The sequence below is a fragment of the Carcharhinus amblyrhynchos genome, chromosome 7 (assembly GCF_965287045.1).
Source record: "Carcharhinus amblyrhynchos chromosome 7, sCarAmb.v2.hapA, whole genome shotgun sequence".
Taxonomy (NCBI): Eukaryota; Metazoa; Chordata; class Chondrichthyes; order Carcharhiniformes; family Carcharhinidae; genus Carcharhinus; species Carcharhinus amblyrhynchos.
Window position 1 is genome coordinate 13,233,292 of NC_137330.1, and position 26,914 is coordinate 13,260,205.

Consider the following 26,914-nt stretch of genomic DNA (forward strand, 5'->3'; position numbering starts at 1 on the left):
ATTACACTTAAGCATTCCTGATACAGTCCTCATAGTAACATTTAGCTGCACACCTGCAATTTTTGTGTGGGGAATTAATAACAAGGTACATATGTTCTCCGTGTTCTTTCTAGGATAGGGATCATGCCACGTAATGTCATCAAAAAGATGATCAAACAGCTGAAAATAGCCTCCTGGTCTGAAAAAGCACTGACCATGTCAATGAAGGTCCTTTCAGATAATTGGTCAGCACTCTGCATTTATCAACGCAATGGTGAAAGTCTATTTAGAATCCAATTCAAAATATGTGTGGCATAGTAACACCGTGGTTAGCACTGCTGACCCGGTTTCGATTCTGGCTGTGGGAGTTTACACATACCTCCAGGTACTCCGATATCCTCCCACAGTCCAAAGATGTGCAGGATAGGTGGATTGGCCATGGTAAATGCATGGGGGTTACAGGCATAGGGTGGAGCAGAGGCCTGGGTGGGATGCTCTTTCAGAAAGTCTGTGCAAACTCGATGGGCTAAATGACCTCTTTCTGAACTGTAGGTATTCTATGAGCATGTGAAAACAATTAATGTCCCTCCCACTTGAACCCAACCTGTTTCAGATCCATGAATTCTATGTGATTAGTACCAGGCAAAACATGGTACAGCTATGTATATCCAGGCTGACTTCATTACTGAAAATTCTGCTGAAAATTCATTATTCTCTATTACTGAGCTGCATTCTTGGTCTGTATTTACTCCTTAAAAGAATGTAGCACTTTTCAGGGAGATATAGATTATTGGACAAATGGCTAGTCTTGCTGTCAATTGTTTTAAAAAAATAATCCTTCAAATATAGCCTTGCGATGAAATCTTGCAGACAGCTGTCAAGATGTTTTAATGTTATTTAAGAATCCAACCCCTATTTTCCTCATGGCCCGAAGTTTTAAGTTTTGATACGGGCACTTCATCTTATAATTTACGCTTTCTCCTGATTCATTTGTCTTCTGCTTATAACAATAATGGCAGCCACCATATTAAATCAAATTGCTTGAAACCTAGAACATTGCACTCTGCAGGAGATATATGTAATGGTGTTCAAATTCTTGAGGGATCTGAACAGAGTAGCTAGGGAAAAATTGTTCCTGTTGGCAGTAGGATCCAGGACCAGAAGACACTTACTTAAGATAACTGGCAAAAAAAGCAAAGGCAATGTGTGAAAAACTTATTTATAGGGAGTGGTTGGATCTGGAATACATTGCCTCAGAGTGTAGTGAAGACAGATTCAACTGGATAATTCTATGATTACATGACAATCTCCTACCTGTACCAACTACGAAAGATCATGTTCTTTGCTCTGGTTTGAAAGCCATGAAACACCCGGCTGTCAGGCAATTATGCACAGGCTAAAGCCAGTTGGTTATTTACAGGTTGTATAATACAATCTGTTATTATATAGAGACTGGAACATTTTGGCTGTTCATGCCAGCATATCCTTCTGGTCCCATTGATGGCACACCCTAACCACAATCTCCCAGCAGCGTGGGGTGGAGTCATAGAGCAAAGGAGCAAGAGACCATTTGGCCATTTGATCTTATTTCTCCATTCATTATGATCATGGCTGATGATCCAACACAATAACTGTGTTCCTCTTCCCCTATCCTTTGGTCTCCCTTTGTCTCAAACACAATATCTAACTGCTTCTTGAAAATGTTTAGGAGGTGATTCTCCCAGCCCAGTGCGCTGCATGAGTAGAGCAGTGGGCTGGGGGATATCAGTGGCATCTGTTTCACGGGATTCTTCCTGGGTGTCACACTGTCTGCCAGGCTATGAATTTTGGCATATCAGCATGGAGCTGATTATCAGAATGGAAATTAAATTCAAATTGATATTTCCATATGATTAGTGCACCCGGAATGGAAATTTCCAGGTCAGAGGGGGCAGGACTTACTGGGGAGAGGCCTATTGAGGACACCATCAGTGGAGGAGGGAGCAGACTGGGGGAGGGGGGTTAGGAGGAACCCATTGCCACTCTGCAATTGGAATCACTGGGAGTGTGAACAATCGGGGCTGGCCAGCAATCGGCCTGGCAGCAATCCAGAGGCCGACAATGAGGGGGTCACTGCGCTTGCGCCGATCTCTGCACTGACATTGCTATGCTACCAGCCTCTCAAGTGGGATTAAGTCCCACCAACCACTTTTCAGAGGGAATCATGTTAGGGCTCTCTGTGATGCACACAGCTTCAACGAATTGATCTGGTAAGTATGCTTTAAAAAACCCAACAGGATTTATTCCCATTTGCCCATAATTTGGAAGCTTGGAATTTTTTTTGGAGAATCCAGGCCTTGATGTTTCACCTCAAATCCTTTCTGCTTTAGCAAATTCCATAGACTGGCCACTTTCTGGGTGAAGAAATTTCTCATCTCTGTCCTAAATCTCTGTTTCCTCGGACTGTGATTCCTGATACCCCCACCATCAGGAGCATCCTCCTTGTCTACCCTGTCATATGTTTACCCTTGCCAATTACATAATTCTATGCCTAGATAGAACAATGTAAGAAGTTTGACAACACCAGGTTTAAGTCCAACCGATTTATTTGATAGTAAACTCACAAACTTTCGAGGTTCCCCTCTTCGTCAGGTGAATGAAGAGTTCTGGCCTCAGACAGAGCATATAAAGCACAGTTTACAGATTACTGATTACAATGCGAATCTTTACACCTAACCTGCTATTCAAGTCTTAAAGTGGCCAACAATGTGAGTGGAAGGAGCACTGAGCACAGGTTAAAGAGATGTGTATTGTCTCCAGACAGTACTGTGAGGTTTTACAAACCCAGGCAAGTCACAGGGTTACAGATAGTGCGACACGAACCCAAGATCCCTGTTCAGACATCTTGGGTTTGTGTTGCGCTATCTGAAACCCCCATGACTTGCCTGGGTTTGTAAAACCTCACTTACTGTACTGCCTGGAGGCAATACACTTCTCTTTAACCTGTGCTCAGTGCTCCTTCCACTCACATTGTTGGCCACTTTAAGGCTTGATTAGCAGGTTAGGTGTAAAGATTCACATTCTAATCAGTAATCTATAAACTGTCTGTGCTGTTACATGCTCTGTCTGAGGCCAGAACTCTTCATTTACCTGATGAAGAGGGGAACCTCGAAAGCTTGTGAGTTTACTATCAAATAAATCGGTTGGACTTAAACCTGGTATTGTCAGACTTCTTACTGTGTTTACCTGAGTCCAACGCTGGCATCTCCACATCATAGATAGAACAATGACATGATGCTTGACATGATGCAGTACAAATTAATACTTTCAAGTTACGTAGATTTAAAGTCTCAAAGTGCATCGATAAATATGTTAGAATGAAGTGGAGGGAAGGATTAACGTGCCTCTGCAGGATGAGAGAATCTAAGCACAGTAAATCCAATTGAAAATTATTGAGGCTGATAATAACAGATAAATGCTTCAAACTTTGAAATATATTACAGAATTCTGGAGATCCTGGCCATGTAAAATTCTCAACTAAATAGGATAACCACAGACATAGAGTGATTGAGAATATTTTAGAATTATGTCCTGATGTTTTAAAAATGCAGAAATCTAAAGTACAAATTATTTTTTCATGTGACAGACTATTCTTACAAAATTTTGCATTAAGATTACATTTATATTCTTTTTAATTTAAACTAATCTATCAGAGCCATTCGTTATGAAAATATGTATTCATATTTAACTATAATGACATGAAATGTAGTAAGAAACCTTTCACTCAGAAGTGAAAAGGTTGTTATTTCCTAGCAAAAATCAAATCTTTCTATTATTTTCTTGACTTATTTTTAAGTTCCTACGTTACTTACTGCAATTCCTGATATGCTAACGCCGCTTGTCTAGGGTGTTCAATGCAGAAAAAAGCTTCTGAAAATCTTCTTACCTATCCAGTTGGGTGAGGGAGGAAGAGAACAAAGCCACAATTTGAACAAACTTTATATAAAGTAGATGCCAAAAGCCCTCAAGTTTTGCATAACATAAAATACTTTAGGCCAAGCACCACACCACAGATTAATACACCAGCAAGGACTCATTGATAAGGAGATGAATATAGCACTGCAGTGCTATTTATATCAAAAAAAAACAACAGCCACAAATTACCTGCAAGGTACTTGAGGTTGGTCTTAACTGCACTATAATATGGACAATGTTACAGGCAAAATACTCAAAATATGTTAATGATAGCCAAGAGTAAATCACAGTAAATAGTAGAGAAAAATATTCTGTCAGATACAGATCTCCAGGTAAATCAACCTGAGTAAGTAGAGGAAGTGATTTATTGTTGACAAATATAAAATAGCTAGTGTGGTAGCAAGGAATTAGAGGAGGAGTTGGGAATTAAATAGAAGAATGGTACAGATACAATCAGGGTGGAAAACTAGGGTAATGGTGAAACTATAAATGACATACTCAGACTCAATTGTAGCAAAGGAGGGAAGCAATACAATGAGTTACTGCAAATAATCAGAGCTTGCAAAATATTTTAAAACATTAGGTGCCAAAAATAACCACAGATAGAAGATTTTAAAAATAAAGCAGGATAGGGAGCTGGAGAAACATTTGAGGGGGTGCCTTTCAAAATATGGGGTCTCCCCTTTAAGGTAGAAAAGGGATTTTTTTGACTTCAGAGGATCAATCTATGGGATTCTCTACATCGCAGTAGTCATTGAATATATTCATGGCTAATTTAGGCAGATTCTTGAGAAGAGAGTTGGAGGTGGGGGAGGCAGTCAGGGAATGGACTTAATGCCACAATTACATAAGCCAAAATCTGACTAAATGGCAGAAGAACAGAATGTGGACCAACTGACCCACTCCTGATATAATATCAGAGTTGATGACTGAAGTAGAGATCACGTCAGCACTGGAGAAAATATTGATGATGGTAGTTGCTGAAAGGGGAATAAGGGAAACAGGAACAGGACAGGCAAGATTAAGATTTGTATTCAATGTGTGCTACACTGACTTTTTAAGCCAATCTGCCCATGATCCCATGTTGCAATCTCATATAATTCAATGTCAATGCCTCTTACTTAATTTGCAATTAAAAGTTTTCAAATGTAAGTAAAGAATATAGTACTTACACGAAGTACGTGATGTTCCTTTGCTAATAAAGCTGCAACTTCTCCTTGTAGTGACACAATTTCTATAAACTGTGCCCAAAGAGCCATCAGCAAAGAGCAAAGCTGTGCAAGGTCCATGTTTACCAGTTCTGGCAGATCATCAGGATTTTCCACTTTCAGCTAGAATTCAGGACATAAACAGTAAGCCTGCTTTATGTTTTGGGCTTCCCAATGTACACATTGGTTCAATTAATCTGCAGTGCTATCTACAGTAATCATCGAAACCCTACAGTACAGGAAAAGGCCATTCAGCCCTTCGAGTCTGCACCGACCACAATCCCACCCAGGCCCTACCCCCATATCTGCACATATTTTACCCACTAATCCTCTAACCTGTGCACCTACGGTCAATTTAGCATGGCCAATCAACCTAACCCGCACATTTTTGGACTGTGGGAGGAAACCAGAGCACCCGGAGGAAACCCGCACAGACACGAGGAGAATGTGCAAACTCCACACAGACAGTGACCCAAGCTGGGAATCGAAACCAGGTCCCTGGAGCTGTGAAGCAGTAGTGCTAACGACTGTGCTACCACACCACCCCACGAAGAGGCCCATCCCTTTCTCCTTGCTATTTTCCTTTTGCGCATTGAAGAAAATGTTAAAGTGATGCCTTTGGGTGGCACGGTGCACAGTGATTAGCAATGCTGTCTCAATGTCAGGGACTTGTGTTCAATTCCTGGCTTAGGTCACTGTGTGCGGAGCCTGCATGGTCTCCCCATGGCTGTGTGGATTTCCTCCAAGTGCTCCAGTTTCCTCCCACAGTCCGAAAGTCATGCTAGTTAGGTGCACTGGCCATGCTAAATTCTCTGCCAGTGTGGCAACTAGGGGATTTTCACGGTAACTTCATTGCAGCGTTAATGAAAGCCTACATGTGACACTAAAACAAACTTTAACCTTTGAATCCTACAACATATTTGCAAGACATCAGTTTTCCTCCACACTCGCAAACAGTAGTATTTGCAGCAAAAAATACATTTATGTTGAAACGAGAGGACGACAATGAGGAAAGAGATAAATTTACCTCATCCCATAATCTGACAGTGCAATCTAACCATGAATGTAAAGATGAAAACACACAAGGCATTGAGTAAATGAATACAGGGACACTCAAACTTTCCAAATGGAAGGAATGATCGAATGACAAAAGGACAGATTGAGAAATTAGCTAGATCCCTTAAACACAAAAATGTACTTACTAAGAATTAAAGCTCTGAAATGGAAATTAATAATTTGTTGACACCAAAATTAAGCCAGACCAATAACAGAAATTTATGTAAATTTTCCACATTGTATATTTACTATACAAGATAGTGAGATTTATTTTGGCTTCTAGGATTCATTGCTACATTGACTCTATGAATTTTGTATTTGTGCGGATGTCATGGTGTGTTGATATATCACAAAAATTACAAATATATTGCAAGGGATACAGTATCAATAAATGAAGTGTTCTAGAGGCCCTCACCTTTTTTTTATTGAAAAACAAATGGTTCTCCAGTTGCAGACTTGGAGGAGAATTTAAACCTTGTGTCTGCCATCTGTCAATTCAGTCAGAATACAACCCTTCCCTATGCCATTTAATTAGCAAGTCAGTCACAAGGCTTACTGTAGGAGCGCAGATCCATAATCTTTCTGAACATTTGCAAACCTAGCAATGGCGAGGATTGAATTCTTGTGACTTTGTTATCTGTCCTAAATAATCTTACTGCAGCTACTGGTTAATAGTTAATGTAGGCTTTACAGGAATTCGAAAGAAAAGGTCCAACTGAAACCAGCATAAGAGATATCTTGCATATTAGAATTCTCTAGAACTTGTACACTACATTCTTGGAGTAAATACAAACATTAATTAGGCACAAAAGATAATATATTTAATTGGAGATCCAGTTTACAAGTGGTTATGATCTCTGCAAAGCCAAACTATTTATTTTAATAGTTATACCTTTATCTGTTCACAAAGCTCTGACAGTCTGCCATCAACATCAATCTCCTCTGAAAAATAAAGTCTATATTAAAATACAAATAATTATTGCAAAAGCAAATATCAGCAGCAGTAAAAGAACCGCAAGTTAAGGTTTGTGATCATTTGAATTTTGCAGAATATATAAAATACTCTAAGATTCACACAAATTGCTTTTGATTTGCTCACTGTCAACATTGAAATCTATTGCTTGAAATTATATTAACTATTTTGAACAAAATGATAGACTCAAATATAAAGGTTTACTGTTAGAAGTCATGTAGACATACCTATCAAGTTGTCCCTCTGTGTTCTCGGATATTTTCTTCTGAGGAGTCGTTCATAAAGGACCTGCATGTTGGTCATGGCTAGTCATAGGATTGTACACACGTGCTCGTTATTGTATCCTCTTTTAAAACCTATAGCCTATCAACTTTTCTAAAGGTTAGTTGCTGAATTGCAACTCTCCAAACACCTCAAGCAAAGCTTTTAGAACTTGAAAATTAGCTATCATGCTTTTAATATCATAGCAAAGCACAAAGATCAAATGATAAAAGCAAAAAGATGGAGCTTATTAGTCCATTTCTTTTTTGTTAGATACTTGGTTATGGCACACACCAGAAAATCCTCTTAATAATGCATATTCCTGAAGAACATATTATATAAAGAGAGCAATTTATATGGGTGCTGAATAAGCTTGCAATAAAAAAAACATGCATTAAATATTAGAAATTAGAGTGCAACTTTTGAATGGTTATTAGAATTGGTAGGTATCTTCATAGCTTTAAGTAAGAGGACATCAAAAAATGGCAAAACTAGCCATAAAAATGACACCACATGTATTCATGGTGATATAGTCGCTAACTAAACTCATTTTTGAAATAAGTTTCATCCTTACATGTTTTGCACCAGTTTTACAGCTCATTGTTTATGGACTAAAGGAGATAACTTTACATTTTGAGAAATCTTATTCCATTGTTCAGCTTACAATGATGGAGCTCTCACTTATATCTCCAATGGTTATGCAGGTATAGCAAGTGTGACAAACAGAAAATTTCTGACTTTTAAGGTCCCTGAAAAGGACAATGAAGGTAAAGAAAAGTCATCAAAAAGATAAATTTTTTAACTAAATATTCTGCTGACTGCAGAATTCCTTTTCAATTTACGAAATGGTTGAGTGCCAATAAGACACATTTACTGGTACCATAAATAGATGCTGTCTGGCTCGCTGAATACTTCCAACATGTTCTATTTATATCATCCAAAAAAAAAACAAGATTTGCTATGTGAACAATAATGAAGTTCAAAAGTAAATTGTATCACTAGTGAAGAGATACAAATGCTTAATCTACCATACAAATTCTTCTATTTTAAAGGAGGCACGGTAGCGCAGTGGTTAGCACTGCTGTTTCACAGTGCCAGGGACCCGGGTTTAATTCCCGGTTTGGGTCACTGTCTGTGTACGTTCTCCCCATGTCTGCATGGGTTTCCTCCGGGTGCTCAGGTTTTCTCCCCCATTCTGAAAGACGTGCTGCTTAGGTGCATTGACCCGAACAGGTGCCAGAGTGTGGCGATGAGAGGAATTTCACAGTAACTTCACTGCAGTGTTAATGTAAGCCTTACTTGTGACTAATAAATAAATTTTACTTTTTTACTATTAAAAAGGAATGGGGCAAATATGTCAGTTAGAACAGAGAGCTAATCTAATGTGAGCACTTTTAATTTTTATTTGGTACAAATAGTGACTTCTATTCAAACTTGTTTTCACTTGGATTTTTCAACTTCTAAAATTTTGGATCTACTGCAGATAAAGTTGCTCCCTTAAGTAGAATCAGAATCTCCACAGTGCAGGAGACCATTTAGCCCATCGATTCGGCACCAATGCTCTGAGAGAGCATCTTTTCCAGCCCCTTTCACATGCCCTAATCCCACACACTTAACATGGCTAATCCACCTCACCTACACATCTTGGGACACTAAGGGGCAATTTACCATTGCCAATCCATCTTAGCTAATCTTTGGTGTATGGGAGGAAACCCATGCAGATGCAGGGAGCAAGTACTCAGAGTCTTACTTCTGCCAGCATAGACCTGCACTTGCACATATTTGCTTCTACAAGTATATGACTTGAACTGGCAACATAACAACCCTGTCATCTTGAATTTCTTTTAAAGTGGTGTGACAAAAGCGAAGTAAGGATTGAATTAAATTTTCCATCTGTTTTATTTCACACCAAGTACAATTTGGATCAGTTTCACAATTCAATTGTTAAATCACATTCACATAATCCATAATAAAGAATATGCCATAATTGCATCAAAAGTAAATATATGTGGCTTAAGCAGATTCTTTTACCTGCTCCTTCAATATTTCTAACTACCAGTTAGCTTATATCTTTCACAGCACCGTTTAAGAGTCTAACAGTGTTCGCAGCAAACATGCTGTGTTTCCATCTCTCTTCCTATGTGGACAAGTCAACAGTTTGCTGTTTTGTTTTTAAAACCTTCATTTAGCATAGTAACAAACTTCTTGTTAGGAGCAACTTTTATTCTCTAAACATTCCTGTGGAAAATAATCAAAACGATTCTCAAACAGCAACTGGATAACTGCTTGCCATTGATCATGTTGGCTTTTTTCTTCTGTGGATAAGTGGTCGGAGTCAATTAAACATTTAAACTAGCTTCTGACCCCAAAACAAATTATTCTTTAAAATCTATTTCTTGTCATTGGACCAACAATTCAAACTATAACCAAAGTTTATAAACTTTAATCTGAATTAAAACAGCAGGATTAAAATTTACAAATATCAGGAAAGTTGGTAACTCCATCCTTAAAGTTACAAAGCCAACGTTCAGAGTGGACTGGGCAAAATTAAATCCATTCATCGCTTGCTCCGAAAACCAAATACAAAATCCAAACTGAATTCAATTCATGGTCCCCTCAAGAAAGACAAATAAGATCCAAGCTGACAAAATAAGGCATTGCATCCCATCTTGGGCTTAATGTGACGCTTGATCTTAGCCGTAAGGCCAAGAAGCAATCTTCAATTACTCTGAAAGATCTTTTCTTGGTAGTGCAGCCGACACTAATAAACATTGCGCATATTTAAGTGATTTTAACTTATCTGGTCAAGGAACAAAGTCATACAAGACCAAGCAAAAACTGCAATTTTCTGAACTAAGTTCATATTATAAATAATTAATCCACAGATAAAATACTGGCTTCCTTAGATACAAATATATTTTTTGATGCTTCAGGCTGTGTCATAATCATGGAAGTAGACTGTTCACAAAATAAATACAACAGTATTAGACTCAACTGAAGCACCTTCAGCATTGTACTCAGCTTATATGCATTGGAGCTTAGAATGAGAGGTGAGCTTATTGAAACATATAAGATTCAGAGGGGTCCAGTCAGGGTAACTGTTAAGAGAATGCTTCTCCTTGACGGAGCATCTAGAACTAGGGGACAAGTTGAAAATAAGGGTCTCCTATTTTAACAGAATTTAAGAGGAATTTCTGTACTCAGAGAGTTACTAATTGTTGGGATTCTTTTGCCCAGAGAACAAAGGCGGCTGGGTCAGTGAATACATGATGTGGAGATGCCAGCATTGGACTGGGATAAACACAGTAAGAAGTCTCACAAAACCAGGTTATTAGTGTTTAAATATACTCAAAGTTGAGTTTGACAGGCTTTGATACAAAAGGGTGTTAAGGGCTTTAAATGAAACAGTGGGCGGCGGGAGTAGGTGAGTGGGGGTTCAGTTGCATGGAGTTGCATGCATTAAAAAAAGTGCAAGTAGAAGGTAGGAGTACTATTTGTTACGAGATAATAAAAAGGGACAGAGCATCTGAATGTGGTTTCACACGAGTGAATCATGCAAGAATAGAGAAAATTAATAACGAAACTTAAGGCTTTGTATCTGAATGTGCATAGTATTCTGAACAAAATTAATGATTTAACAATGCAAATAGAGACAGTGGGGTATGACTTGGGGTGATTACTGAGACATGTTTACAAAGAACCAGGTCTGGAAGTTGAATATCTGTAATAACTCCACAGAGGTGGAAGTCCCATCATCAAGTTACGTTATTTACACCATATATCTGTACACAGTCAGCTCTCCAGTTGCTCCCTGCTGAAGGTATGGCTGCGAGTCTGACACATCTGCTTTAAATAGGGAGCATGAGGCTCCCTGGGTAACCATGAATTAGGACTGGTCAGGTAGCTCATACCCTAGCAAGCCAATCTCATTGGCCTGGCTGAAGTCATCACCACCGCACCACCCCCCCCTGCTAAAGTCTGAGAATTTGCTTCCCTCGGGATCTTTTCCTCCACTTGAATGCTGGGTCAGGATCCTTCAACTCAGCCTCTGATGGTGGTGCATAATGGTTGGGTGCCCGTCTCTTCCGCCGCGAATGCCGGGTCTGGTTCCTCGTTCACATCAGGTGGTAGGGGAAATCGCTGCAGCTTCATCCCAAATCCATTTCAGACCCTGTGGTCCCCATTAAGAGTGCAGGGAGGGCAGTACTAGCTTGTCGAGGGGGTCTCTGCTCATTCCTAAGGCTGCAGGAAAGACTCAGCTCCAGAACGGGTGGAGCACCCGAGGCCCATACCAGGTGTTTCCTTACCACTGCCTTGCCTAAGTGTACTTGGTAGGATACTGGTCCAGTCCTGGACTTGACTGTTCTGGTTATCCTGGCGGGTCCATTTACCTAATTTCTGACCGAAACTCCCCACCCCCCCGCTTCAAGTGCCTCTCTCGGCAAGTGTTGTTATGGCCCCTGCACTGGGCTTCCTGGTGTCTTTCCACTTTTCCTCCCAGGTTCGGCAACAACAGGCTTAGTCTGGTGCGGGGCTGTCTGCCCAACTGTAACTCTGCTGGCGCAGTTCCCGTGGTGGCGTGTGGAGTGGTCCTATAGTCAAATAACTACCTTGAGAGTTTCATCTCTAATGAGGCTGCTGGCTGTTTTTTCAACTCGGCCTTTAATGTTTGGACTGCTTTCCCCGCTAATCCATTCGATGCCGGGTGATAAGGCGCTGTCTAAATGTATGGGATCCCATTTGATTTCATAAATTTTGTGAATTCTAAACTGGTGAACACTGAACCATTATCGGAAACTAATACCTTTGGGATCCCACACACTGTGAACAAGGTGCGCAGTTTCTCAATAGCTGCTGTTGTGTTTGCCGAGTTTAGTTTATAAACGTCTAACCACTTGAAATGGGCATCTATCATCATCAGAAACATGGACCCCATAAACGGGCCTGCAAGATCGACATGGAGTCACAACTATGGTCTGCCTGGCCATTCCCACGGGTGCAGTGCAGCTGCTGGTGGTGCCTTCTGCCTCTCTTGGCACTTCCGATACTCTCCTACCAGTTTTGCTATGTCTGCATCCAGATCTGGCCACCAGACAAAGCTCCTGGCCAGGATCTTCATTTTTGATACTCCAGGGTGCCCATGGTGCAGTTCGGCTAGTATGTCCCAACAGACCTGCCTTGGGATGATGACCCGTGCTCCCCACAGCAGTATCCTGTCTTCCACTGTGATCTGCTCCCTCCTGCTCCTGTATGGGTGGAACTGTGGATGGACTGGTTTTTCCAGCTGCCCTGTTAGCACTCGGTACTTTACCTTCGCCAATACAGGGTCATTCTGCGTCCACTGGCCAAATTGTGTGCATTCACAGGACAGTATCCATAAAGTTTAATGTCAATACAATCTCCTCCATTCTGGGTACCAATGATGGGGTGTCCTGTAATGGAAGCCAGCTTAAGGCATGGTATTTGCCACTGTAGTTCCTGGGCAGTGCTCCAATCAATACTGATATGCTGGCAGCAATTCTGCCCAACACTGGATCTGGAATGACGCTATTGGTGGCACTGCTTTGTCTTCCTTCAGTAAGCCCAGCAAGGGTTTATGATCTATGACAATCATAAATTTTCGCACATATAAACACTGGTGAAATTTTTTAACTGCAAAGATTACCGCCAGTCCTTCCTTTTCACTCTGCACATATCTTCGCTCTGCCATTGCCAGGGTCCTTGGGGCATAGACTATTGGCCGCTCTTGTCCGTTCTGCCACTTGTGTGCTAGGATTGCGCCCACTCCAAGTGGGGACACATCACAGGTGAGTATCAATTCCTTCTTGGGTCATAACATATCAATACATTTTCGGATGAGAGGTGCTGTTTAATTTTCTTGAAGGCCTTGTCCTGGTGGCTGACTATTCCCAGGTTTGTCCCTTTTTTAGCAACTGGTGGAGGGGATTCAGAATGGAGGCCCTATTCTGTATAAATTTCCCATAGGATGTTACCAGTCCTAAAAATGACCGTAGCCCCTGGATAGTTGTGGGAGCCAAGGCTTCTTTTATTGCTCCTACCCGATCCTCCAGAGGATGTAGGCCCGACTTACCCACTTTGTACCCAAGGTAGGTTACTTGTGGTGCTAAAAAGATGCGTTTCTCCCTTTTCAGACACACTCCCACAGCTGCAAATCTCCTGAGAACTTCCTCCAGGTTCTGCAGATGTTCTGCCCTTGTTTTACCTATAATGAGGACATCGTCTAGGTAAATAGCAACCTTTGGTAACCGCTGTAGGGTGCTCTCTATGAACCTTTGGAATATGACACAAGCTGATGAAATCCCGAAGGGCAATCTTCTATACTGAAGCAGGCTTTTCAGCATATTTATTGTGGCGAATCTTTGTGAATCCTCATCCAGGAATGCATGACTCATGTCCAGTTTTGTGTATAGGAGTCCTCCTGCCAACTTTGTGTACAGGTCCTCAATCCTGGGAACTGAGTATTTGTCTAGCTGAGAGTAATGATTTATTGTCTGTTTGAAATCACCGCAACGGCGCACTGAGCCAAATGGCTTTAAGATAGGAACCGTGGGTGCCGCCCATTCCGTGAACTGGACCGGTTTTACTATTCCTTCATGCTGTAATCTTTTGATTTCCGCATCGACCTTTTCCCTTATTGCAAACGGGACCAATCGGGCTTTGCAAAACTTTTGGACACCCTCTGGGTCAACGTGCAATTTTGCCTTTACTCCTTTGATTGTCCCTAGGCTTTCCCCAAAAGTCTCCGGATATTTGCTCAGGGCTTCACTCAGGCAACCATTTTCCAACTGGAAGGTATTTGTCCAATCTAGCTGGATCTCTTTTAGCCAATTTTGCCTTAATAGGCTCAATCCTGAACCTTCCACTACCATTAATGGGAGCCTAACTAATTGTTTCCCGTAAGCAACTGGCACATGGGTTGTACCCATCACTTTCAGTGGTTCCCCCCATATAGGTCCTTAGCCTTGCCGAAGTTTTGGTCAGGGCTAAGGGTTGGAGTCCACTGAGTATCTTGTTAAACACTGTCTCCCCTATGACCAATACGACTGCGACTGTGTCGACCTCCGTTAGAACTGGACGTCCATTCAGTCTCACTCACAATTTGATGGGTTCTCATTTTGTCATCGCTACGCACAGTAGCTGTTCCATGTCAGAGGTAGGGGGAGCTTCCAGGTTGTGCATTCTCCTGTCCCTCAACTTACATGTTCTTTTCAGCCATATTGGTTGAGGAGACTTGCTTTTCTTCTGTGCATCCTGACACTGACAACCAATGCAATGTCATATTGGGTGGGGCTCTACAGGAACCGCTGTCACTCTGGGCTTAACTTGACCTTCTCTAAGTGTGGTTCTATAGGTATACTTGGGTTCCCTCGTAATCAAATCTTTCCACTATATAGTGGCCTGCCCCATAGTGATCGTCTCCAAGCCCAGTCTCCCTGGTATTGGCCTCTACCTCCATCGGGATATCTTGAAGCTCATGTGCTCCTCTTGCTACTTTTTCTAACGATAATGCCAGCTGTAATGCCTGTTTATACTCCAGCTGAGCCTCCACCTACAGGCGTTTCCGTATAGTCATATCTTTAATTCCGCACACCAACTGGAGCATCTAATTTAGTGTCTCCCCCCAAATTAGCAAGTCTCCACCAGACATCTTAGCCTTGTTAGGAAACTGGTGATTCTAAATGTGGAGATAAATGGTACCTCTGCAGGATCAGGGGTGGCTTTGGGTCATAATATTCTTGAACTAAGTTTGACAACTCTTAGAAGGACTTTGTGTCCAGTGCCTCTGGGAAAGTTAAACTGCACATGATCATAAAAGTTGCTGGTCCACACGCAATCAGCAGGATAACACTCATCTGAGGTTATGGCGTTTGCCCTGAAGAAATACTTTATCCTTTCCACATATTGGGCCCAGTCCTCCACTGCGGGGTCAAAAGAGTCCAATTTCCCATACAGTGGCATGTTTCAACAATGGCTTACCCTCAGTATGTGCGGTGGTTCAGCAATTCCTTCAGGTCACTCCTTTTTCCTCGTCGCCACTGTAATAACTCCAGAGGCCGAAGTCCTGTTACCAAGATACTTTATTTACACCATACATCTGTACACAGCCAGTTCTCCAGTTGCTCCCTGCTGAATGCACGGCCGGGAGTCTGACACACCTGCTTTAAATAGGGAGCACAAGGCTCCCTAATTTATCCATGAATTAGGACTCATCAGGTAGTTTATACTCTAGCAAGCCAACCTCATTGGCCTGGCTGAAATCATCACAAAATCTAAGGGTACTCTATTTTGAAAGGATAGGCAGAAAGGAAAAGGTGGTGGTGTAGCTTTATTAGTAAAGGTAGGGAATCAGTGTCGTAGTGAGAAATGATATTGGGACTGGAGATCAAGACATAGAATCAATCTGGGTAGAAATAAGAAATAGCAAGGGGAAAAATGTCCGCGGTGGGAGTAATCCGTAGATTCCCGAATAATAGGTCAACAGTAGGACACAGTATAAACCAGGAAATATTTGTAAAAAAAAGTACAACAATCATGGGTGATATTAAATATGCATATAGACTGGATTAATCAAAGTGGCAAGGACAGCCTCTGGGAGAGTTCATTTAGTGATCAGAGATCGTTTCTTGTTGTTGAACCAACCAAAGAGAAGGTTATCTTGGCTTTAGTATTGTGTAATGAGATGGGATTAATTAATAATCTTGTAGTAAAGGGTACTCTCCGAAAGAGCAAGAATTGCATGCTTGAATTTTAAATTCAGCTTGAGAGCGATAAACTTGAGCTCCACACTAACATTCTGGTGTTAAACCAACATAACTACAGAGGCATTTGGCCCTGGGCTGACTGGGCAGAAGGACTAGAAGATAGGACAGTTGATGAACAGTGGCAGATATTTAAGGAAATTTTAAATTCCTCCCAACTAAAACATATTCCAGGGAGGAAGAAAGATAATAAGAGGGGGAAAATGCATCCACAGCTAAGCAAGGGGGTTAAAGATAACAAAGTCAAAAACTAAGACATACCATTTTGCAAAGGTTAATGGCAGGCTGGAGGACTGGGAAACTTTTAAACACAGAATTACTAAAAATGTAGCAAAAAGAACAAAGGTTAAAAAAAAAATCCGGAGCAAAACATAAAAATTGATAGCAAAAGATTCTATAACAACATAAAAAGAAAGCAAGTAGTTAAAGTCAACATTGGTCTCTTCGAGGATGACGTGGGGGAGTTAATAATGGGGAACACAAATTGAAGAGACACTAAATCAATATTTTTCTCAGTTTAACAGTGGAGGACAGTAGAACCATCCCAATAATAATGGTAATTCAGAGGCTGTGGAAAAGGAAGAACTTAAAACAATCAGCATCACTTGAGAAAAAAAATATTGAACAAACTATTGGGATTAAAGGCAGACAAGTCCTCAATGCCTGACAGCCTGCATACTAGGGTCTTAAAGGAAGTGGTAGTAGAGATAATGGGTGCATTGGTTATATTCTAAAATTCCCTGAATTCTGGAAAGGTTACAGTGGATTGAAAAAGGGTAACGTCCCTGTTCAAAAAGGGAAGACGACAGAAAGTAAGAAACTGAAGAACAGATAGTTCAACATCTGTTATCAGGATGAATCATCCACTTGGCACTTCTGAATGAAGATTGTTCCAAACGCTTCAGCCTGATCTTTCTTAATCATTGAGGATAGGGATATTTGTGGAGCTTCCTCCTCCAGTGAGTTGTTTAATTGTCCGCCACAATTTACAGCTGGATGTGGCAGGACAGCAGAGCTTAGATCTGATCCATTGCCTAGCTATTACTTGCTGCTTATGCTGTTGACACGCAAGTAGTCCTGTGCTGTAGCTTCACCAGGTTGACACATCATTTCAAGGATGCCTCGTGTTGCTGTTGGCATGCCCTCCTGGCCATGAAGTTACAGATTGTGGGTGAGTACAATCTACTGCTGCAGATGGTCCAACATGCCTCACGGATGGCCAGTCTTGAGCTGCTAGGTCTATTTGAAATCTATCCCATTGAGAATGGTGGCAACGCCACACAACACGATGGACGGTATCCTCAATGTGAAGAGGATTATTAGGACTGTGCAGTGGTCACTCCTGCCAATACTCCTGCCCATTGCACCTGTGACAGACAGGTTGGTGAAGGTGAGGTCAAAGTATGTTTTTCCTTCTTGCTGATTCACTCACCACCTGCTGCAGTCCAACATCTAGCAGCTATGTCCTTTAGGGCCTGGCCAACTTGGTACTATGATGGACAGTGAAGTCCTCCACCCAGAGTACATTCTGTGCCCTGGCCTCCCTCATAGCTTCCTCAGCTGAGAAGAAGGGACAGTATATCGTAATCAGCAGAAGGTTTCCTTGCCCATGTTTGACCAGGCACTGTAAGACTTCATGGGGATCCAGAGACAATGTTGAGGATTGCCAGGACAATTCCCTCCCTCCCAGACGGTGATGTCCAGGACATTATCTGTAAGGTATGATTCTGTGAGTATGACTGTTGCTCAACTAGTCTGTGAGACAGCGCTCCCAATTTTGGTACAAGCCCCTGCCCTGCGCCCCCCCCTTGCCTGCCCCCGCCCCCCCCTCCATCCGCCACCGCCCCACCCTCATTGCATTTTTTTAGCTTTTCATCAACTTTTTGGCTGTCCTTTCCTGCTTTCTAAAACTCACAATCCTCAGACTTATTCCTATAACAAGCCTCTTCTTTTAGTCTAATATTGTCCGTAACTTCACTGGCATGACAAATGTGGATTTTCCTCTTGAGTTTTTGTTTTTCAATGAAATAGGTTTTCATTGAACATTTTGAATTGTTTCTTGAAACATTTCCCACTAGTTATTTACTGCCATACCATTTTATCCAATCACCCATTCAACTATAAGTCGTTCTCCACTCATACCTATGTCATTGTCTTTTAAGATTTTTGTTTTGGACTCTGGGATGCTATTTTCAAACTTGTGATCATTTCATCCCAGAGAATCCTTTACAACTAAATTACTAATTAACCCTGCTTCATTGCACAAAACCACATTTACCCCTAGTTAGTTCTGCAAATGTATTGCTCCAAGAAACTGTCATGAAAGCATTTATCTTCCAGGCTGCCTTCTAGTCCCCATGATTATCACATTACCTTTGTTACAGGCTCCAATTATTTCTTGGTCCATACTCTGACCAATGCTATAACTACTGTTAAGGGGCCTATAAACTACTACCACCAGCATTTTCCAATCCTTGTTACTCCCAATCTCCACCCATATTGAAGCTTCTTTCTTACTACTGTCTTTCAGTTATCCTTTACTACCCCTCCTTTTATATACTGCCTGTCTTTCTGAAATCTGCAACACTCATTTTCCAACCCTGCTCAACTTGTAACCATGTCTCTATAGTAGCAATTTGTGATACTATTTCATCTAGTATATTACAGAAGCTTCAAATGTTCAGATAAACAGACTTTAATTTTACCTTTTTAACCACTATTGTTTGCACGGACCATATTCGCTGACATGCTATTTCCTGTTCACTGTTTAAAGAGCGTCTTGACAACAATATGAATGAGATAGGAATAGAGGGATATGGTCCCCAGAAGCGTAGGGGGTTTTAGTTAAGTCAGGCAGCATGGTTGGTGCAGGTTTGGAGGGACAAAGAGCCTGTTCCTGTGCTGTAATTTTCTTTGTTCCTCCCATCCTACTCTGCTTGGCTTTACCAAAATAACCAGACTACTTTGTTACCTCAATGCTTGCCTTTAGGTTCCCAAATTTCCATTCACTTGATCTCTCCTCCCAATTTAGTTTAAAACCCTAATTAAACAATTCAGCAGGATGCTGATACCAGCTTGGTTTAAGTAGAGCACATCCAATGAAATAGTTCCTTCTTTCCTCAGTATCAATGCCAGCATCTGAAGAACTAAAACTTCTTCCCACATCAGTCTTTGAGCCACTAATGTCATTCTCTGATCTGCTTAACATTACGCCAATTTGCAAACTGGGTGGTTCAGGTAATAATCCAGAGATTTTTACCTTGAGCTTCTGCTTATTAATTCAGAATCCAGTTCCTCAAATGCCCTCCACAGAACATAATTCATGGCTTTATCATATGTCATTATTTCTTACCTTGAACCATGGTTACAGGATATTGTACTGAAAGTTCTGAATGAAAACATACTATCCACATCAGCTGATGATTCTATCAAATTGATAAAACTTCAGAGCTTAAATTAGTGACTACTAATAATAAACTAAAAGATTATGTTTTCAACTAATTTTATAATGAAATATATTTTAATCACACAGTTTATCCAAACAACAGTCTCTATGTTGCTGATCCTTTCTCACTCATTTTCCTGGAGTTTTCCCACCCGAGTTAGAAGACACATTCCACCCCAAGCTAAAGGAATTTTGGGGATGCTATCATTTGTGCAAGATGCGAACTCTCAGATCCTATGCTTATTTTATTTTAAGTAAGCAGAAGAGCTGTAGCAGTGTCCAGGCCAACCCAGCTGCACAAACACTTTTAGTCACTAAGCTTACTTAGTCACTGGGGCCAAGTGAATTCAATTACACATTTGTCTACATTACAAGACTCACTATGCTTCTATTATAACCAACTGGCAGTGAAGCACCTGAGCATTTGAAAGGTGCTGTATAAACATGAATTATTTCTTCTTTCCTCTACCCCAAAGTCAGTCATGATGATGTATTTTGAGATGTTGCAAACTTGTAAACTACTATACAACAAAGTAATTATTTCATTCGTACAAGCAACAGATTACACTTTATATTATGAAAATTAACCAAGACCATGTAATCATTTCTCATGGTTATTCTGCACCAAGGCATCTGGAACCTGAGAAAGCACAAAGTTAACTGTAGGTATCTAGAAAATTGTTGGAAACAGCAAATATTATTCTGGAAGCAATAATTTGTCTCCTTAATGAATACAGCTTAAAAAACTGCAAAAATATATTGCGTACCCAGAGAAACTCTATGGCAAAATGCCTGCCACAATAACAATTACATACAGCATTATTTTTCTCTAAAATCTGCACTATGTTTCTCCATCCAGGATTCTCAATAAGATAATACAAACATTTGTGATGTGTGAGGGGGGGGGGGGGGGGGGGTGCTTGGGATACAAAAACAAACGGAGTAAGAAGGACTGAATTGCTTTTAATTGCAAGTATTCTTTTTAATGTATTCTATGTTGCAATTCTACTTTCAAACCAGCTCATATTGGATCTATGCTGTAATTCATTATTGATATTAAAAATCCGCATTTTAAAAAAAAGTGTGCCAATTTTTTCAAAAGCACTGACATAAATAATTTAAAATAGTTCAAGAATGGTGCATGGAGTTAGTGCAAAATGAGATGGCATTTGTTTCTTTTGCTGTGCACAGAAGTGATGACCAAAAGCTGTAAATCAGTTAGTTATAAAATGGCTTAGCAGCTGTTCTATCATAAAAGAATATACAACAAAAAATGGCAAACAGATAAAAGGAACATATTAAATATAAAATGCTTTATGAAACAGATGAAGTTAAAATGAATTTTGAATATCAAAGTATTGCTTGCTCGATTTAGATTAGGGTGCTATTTGCATTGAAGCCACATAGTTCAATCATTAACAAATATCAAGAAATTTAGAATGAAGGGCAAGGCTGCAGCAGCAATGGGAGAAAAGCATGATAATTTGATATCTTGATTTTAAATTCCCAAATTAACAGTAGTGCAAAGATTTGATGCTGCCATTTCTTGGACATTCTTTGCCGACACTAGAAACAGTGTCTACTAGTGTTTGCCAGACTAGTGGCAGAACTTTATTATTGAATTTAACACAATTTCAGTTTTCATAGAAGTTGCTATCCAGCTGTTTGTTCCTATGGCAATTTAGCCCACAAAGCTAATTATTTTCTATATATAATTCACCTCTTGAACAATTACTCAAATGTACAAAAGATTTTCCAAAGACCCTACTCTCAAATACAACATTAGGGGTTTGCAGCACAGGAGATCCATTATGTTTGTGTTTGATTTGGGTCACTTGAACAAAAAAATCTTTTTTAATCCATCCAATTTTGTACTGAAATATTTGAGAGCAGACACGCATGTGGGATGGAGAGAGAGCACGCGCCGGGATTGGTGGGATAGGGACAGCGCGCACACGTGCCAGGGAGGAGGAGGAGAGCATGCCGCTGGAGCTGGAGGGAGACAGAAAGAGAGCACATACCGGGGTGGGGGTGGGAGTGTGGGGGGCAAGGGAAGCGAGAGAGAACATGCTGGGGAGTGGGGGGACACACGCCAGAGGTGTGGGGTGTGTGTACGGAGGGGCACATGCCGGGGCAAGAGGGAGAGAGAAAGAGAGCGTGCACCGGGCAGGGGGAGGGACAGACAGCAGGTGCCAGGTGGGGGGAGTGAAAGAGAGAGACAGCCGGGAGAGGGGAGGGAGACCGAGCGCCGGGCAGGAGAGGGGAGAGGGAGAGAGAGAGAGAGAGAGAGAGCACACGCCAGGAGGGCGAGAAAACATGCGCCGAGGGGAGGGAAGAGGGGGGCTGCATATGTCTATAAATCAGCATCACTCCCAGTGTCAGGGAGTGTCTCACCCACATGCACTTTGAAGCGAGGGAAAACACACACTCATCCTACTACACTCTAATGTTCATATTTATTTATTATACGTTGATTGTTTTTGCTCAGCAAGTCGTTTCTTTTCATTCCTGTTTTATTTGGAAATTCATGTTTAATGTTGTGTGAAGCTTTATCTTTCATTGGCTCTGTAAGTGAGCAAAGTTTTGAAATACGCACCCCTCCCCATGTAACTGTTGGACACCAGCATTCTCCCATATTCTAATATGTAACCTCAATAGAAGAGCTTCCAGTGACAATCAGAACCAAGCTTCCTTGGAGATTCCTACATATTAGGTTTCCAACATGTTTAATCTTGTTTTATACGCAAGACCGTGTTCCATTTAGAATAGGTGTGGACGAACAACATTAATCATTCTTCAAACTGCTGATACCATTGCAGCAAATTTAAATTTTCACTGCTTCTTTAGCTTCCATAGCACTCAAATTAGAAACAATTTTACAAATGAAATTGGATGCACAAACATTGTTCGAACAGAAACCTTCACCCCTATGACAAAACAGATTTTTGCAGCATTTAGCAACTTGAATTTGTGGCATGGATCTTAGCTATTTTTAAAAACGTAGATTAAATCCAGTAGTGAAATCTCAAAATTGTGCCACAGAGGGAAATAATGGATGCACGAAAATAAAATTTACAGATCTGTCAGGACAGAATGGGATTTTACCCTGTCTCTTTGGTGACTGGATTTAAATTTTGTTGCAATAGATGATCTGAAATGATCTATTGCTACCTGGATTCCATTAACGATCTCAATTAAAAGGAACAGGCAGCCTCAGTTCTGAAACTATTAAATGCAATTCACATGCGGCATTGAGAAGGATAAAATTCAAATTTGAAGTTGAATAAGGTCACCACGGCAATGCTATTGCTGTTGTTCAAGGGATAAACGCAATCATTTAAATCTATTTATAATTTAGATTAGGTGGAAAAATATAAATTAAAATATGGAAAACTTTTTTTTGATATTCAATAATTGAACAAAGCTAAAAAGAGCAAGCAATTTTTCATACAATCTCTGTAAAGACAACAAATTCCAACAAATGTTTCTTTAAAAATAAATCATGAAAATAAGAACACAATTCTCCAACATTTGAATATGCTGAAAGGGATTTCAAAATCTATTTACTCACTGGAGGAAAAAATAATCCAAGGGTAATGCAGTGTTTTGTTACCAGGTATAAAACTGAAGGGGCAAAGTAAATAAATATCTTCTCATGTATAAATACAGTCAATGAAAGATTAATTTTTCCAAGCACCAAATACATGTTTGCATAAGGGGACATCTGGAAAGACTTAAATTTCCCATTTCACTTCCTCAACTTTACACCAAGTGACAAAACACAGCAAGGCCAAGGATACTTACGCTTTCATTCAATTTAAATCCAAATCCACCCGAGCTCCTCTTGCCCAGAGAGCAGTGGGTGGGTCATTGAATTTATTTAGGCACAGTTAAACAGATTTTGGATAGACAAAGGAGTCAAGGGTTATGGGGAGCAGACAGCAAAGTGGGCTTGAGACAACAACCAGATTAGCCATGATCTTACTGAATGGCAGGGAAGAACAGGCTGAAAGGGTTGGCCGACTCCAGCTCCTAAATCTTATGTTTCTACGTTACCTCCCCCCCATTATTTGAGAAATGGATTGGAGTTTTGTGCTAAATGTTGAAGAATCAGATAAAGAATGACTTGATATCAACCAAAGGAACAATTTCTCAGAAGGCACCAAGATGATCGTTCCATCCCTTATAACACAAAAAGCTGTGTCAATGTGCACATTTCGTGCCTGAAAAAAAAACTTCCACTTTTGGCAACTTGATCATGTTAATTGACAGAGCAAGGAGGAGAGTTGAAGGTGGTATTGGGGTTGATATTCTATATGTGGTCCTGATAAAGCACTTTATAACAGGCTGTTCGTAATATTGTAGTACATGGAATTAAGGGCAGTGGCTGATTCAATATGAAATCGGACAAGGGACTGAAGTCAGAGTAACAGCAAACAGTCATTCTGAAGTAAGTATGCCTTGTTATTCTGCAGAGATCAGTATGAGACCATTGCTCTTTTTGAGAAATGACTGACTGGATTTGGATATGCACTTAAGCTTGCACGAGGGATACAAAATTCAGAAATGTGACAAAGTGAGTTTAGGCTGGTAAGTGGGAAGTAACATTTGTGTCACCAAAGAATTAATATCTCCAACAAAAGAGAATCTACCATCTTCCCTTGATATTCAATGACAATACCATCACTGAATCCCTCACTATCAAGATCTTAGGAGTTACCATTGATTAGAAACTAAATTGAACAAGCCATATAAATACTATGGCTACAAGAACAGGTCAGAGGTTGGGAATGCTGCAGCTAGTAATTCATCTCGACTCCACAAAGCCTGTTCACAATCTGAAGTATGAGTCAGAGGTGTGATAGAATACTCCCCCCTCTAGATGAATGCAATTCCAATAAGAGTCCCAAACAACACAGGCTCAATACCATCCAGAACAAAGCTGCACACTTGAGTGGCAACTCCTACGTCACCACCTTCTACCACTACACCACCAATGCACAGTTGCAGCAGCATGTACCATCTACAAGATATACTTCAGCAACTCACCAAGGCCCCTTCAGCGACACCTTCCCAAGCTGTAAACTCTGCCATCTTGAAAGATATGCTCAATAGATGCGTGACAACACCACCAAAGGGAGTAAGTTCCCCTCTAAACCACCCTCACTTGAAACTGTAATACTGTTCCTACACTGAATAGTTCAAGAATGCACCTTCTCAAGGGCATGAGAGATGCAAATTAAATGTCAACCTCGTCAGCAATGCCCAAAAACCATTAATGAATTAAAAAAATGAAGAACTTTTGTCACTTAACTACCAGAGCATTATTGCCACAATCCTGAAGTGTACCATATACAAGATGCTCTGCAGCAATTCATTAAGGTTTCTTCAACAATACTTTACAAACTTGTGACCTCTGCCACCTAGAACAAGGGCAGCCAATGCTTGGAAATGTCACCACTTGCAAGTCACATGCCACCCTACTTTGAACTCAATCGTCATTCCTTCACTGTGGCAGGATTAAAATCTTGTGCCTGTTATCCTAATCAACAGGAACACCTACATTTTCCTCCATAATATCATTCACCTCCACCCCTTTCAACTGATCTGCTCCTGAAACACTTATCTTTGGTATCTCTAGGTTTAACTATTCCAACACTCTTCCAGCTGTTCAACCATCGTCCATCCTCTATAAATTTGAGCACATGAAAACCATTGCCTGTTCGGCCATCACCCAAGGATCATGGCCTGCTAGGCCTCATTTATAAAATTCCCGTCACGGTCTTACCTCTCCCCAGGCAGAACTTTCCAGGCATGCTCAAGGTCAACGCAAGTTTCCATGGCCCAGCCCTTGCCCACTATGATTCCCATTGTGAATGGAACGGGAAAATTCATCCCCCCCCGCCACATCTGTAACATCCTCCAGTCCTACAACCTTCAGAGACTTCCGCAATTTTCCAATTCTGGGTTTCTGGGCATCACCACCTTCTCCTACTCCAACGTCTATGATTTTCAGAAAGCTTTTTATAAAGTCCCACAATAGAGGTCAATGTGCAAAATTAAAGCACGTGGGATTAGGGGTAATATATTACATGGGATTAAAAATTGGTTAGCAGATAGGAAACAGGGAGTAGGATTAAATTAGTCTTTTTTGATGTGGTGGACGGTGACTAGTGGGATCTCACAGGGTTCAGTGCTTGGGCCTTAGCTATTCACAATACTCATCAACGATTTGGATGAGGGAATCAATTTCCACATTTGCTGATGACAAAACTTGGTGGGAATAAGAGTGGTGAGGAGGATGTTAAGAGGCTTCAAAGTGATTTAGACAAGTTGAATGAGTGGGGAAAACATGATTGATGTATAACATGAATATATGTGAAGTTATCCACTTTGGACAGAGAAACAGAATGACAGAGTATCATTTAAATGGTGATTGATTGCGAAATGTTGACATACAAAGGGACCTGAGTATCCTTGTACACCAGTCACAGGAAGCAGGCATGTAGGTAAGCAAGCAGTCAAGGTGGCAGATGGTACACTGACCTTCATTATAAGAAGATTTGAGTACAGGACGACTTACCGGAGCTGTACAAGGCCTTGGTGAGACCACACATGGAGTGGTGTGTGCAGTTTTGGTCTCCTTATGTAATAAACAATATACTTATAAAGACAATGCATGCATGTGTACCAGACTGATTCCTGGGATGGCAGGATTATTGTACGAGGAAATATTGGGTCAACTAGGCCTGTATTCACAAGACTTAAAATGAGAGGAGATCTCATTGAAATCTATAAAATTCTGACAGATTTGGACAGATTGGATGCAGGAATGCTGTTTCCTCTGCTGGGTGGGGGGTGATGGCTCAAGAACAAGGGAATCACAGTCTCAGGATACAAGGTAGGCCATTTACGGCTGAAATGAGGTGAAATCCTGTAGAATTCTCTGCAACGAAAGGCTGTGGAGGCCAAATCACTGAATATATTTAAAGAGGAGATAAATAGATTTCTAGGCTTTGAAGGTGTTAATGAGTATGAGGAAAGCACAGGAGTATGGCACTGAGAAGCAAGCATGCTCTCATTGAATGGTAGAGCACGCTTAAAAGGCCAAATGGCTGACTTCTGCTCCCATTTTCTATGTTTCTATGTTAACTGGGTTCTAGGCTCTGGAATTCGCTCTCAAAGCCTCTCCACCTTTCTCTCTTCTTGAAGGCTTTCCTTAAAAACCTACTCCTAACCAACTGCTTGATTATTTGTC

General features: G+C 40.8%; 1 protein-coding gene across 6 annotated transcripts in view; it reads right to left on the reverse strand.

Moving 5' to 3' along the window:
- Positions 1-26,914, reverse strand: part of fam135a (family with sequence similarity 135 member A) — a 193,127-nt gene that overhangs the window by 73,585 nt on the left and 92,628 nt on the right. For 5 of the 6 annotated variants that reach the window (XM_080191972.1, XM_080191971.1, XM_080191976.1 and 2 more), the window contains 4 exons: positions 7,398-7,475; positions 7,090-7,139; positions 5,106-5,264; positions 3,831-3,904 (listed from right to left, as the gene is read on the reverse strand). In XM_080191972.1, coding sequence (XP_080048098.1) covers positions 3,831-3,904; positions 5,106-5,264; positions 7,090-7,139; positions 7,398-7,475 — 361 coding nt within the window. The remainder of the gene's footprint in view (positions 1-3,830; positions 3,905-5,105; positions 5,265-7,089; positions 7,140-7,397; positions 7,476-26,914) is intronic. The other variant, XM_080191973.1, reaches the window with a different exon arrangement.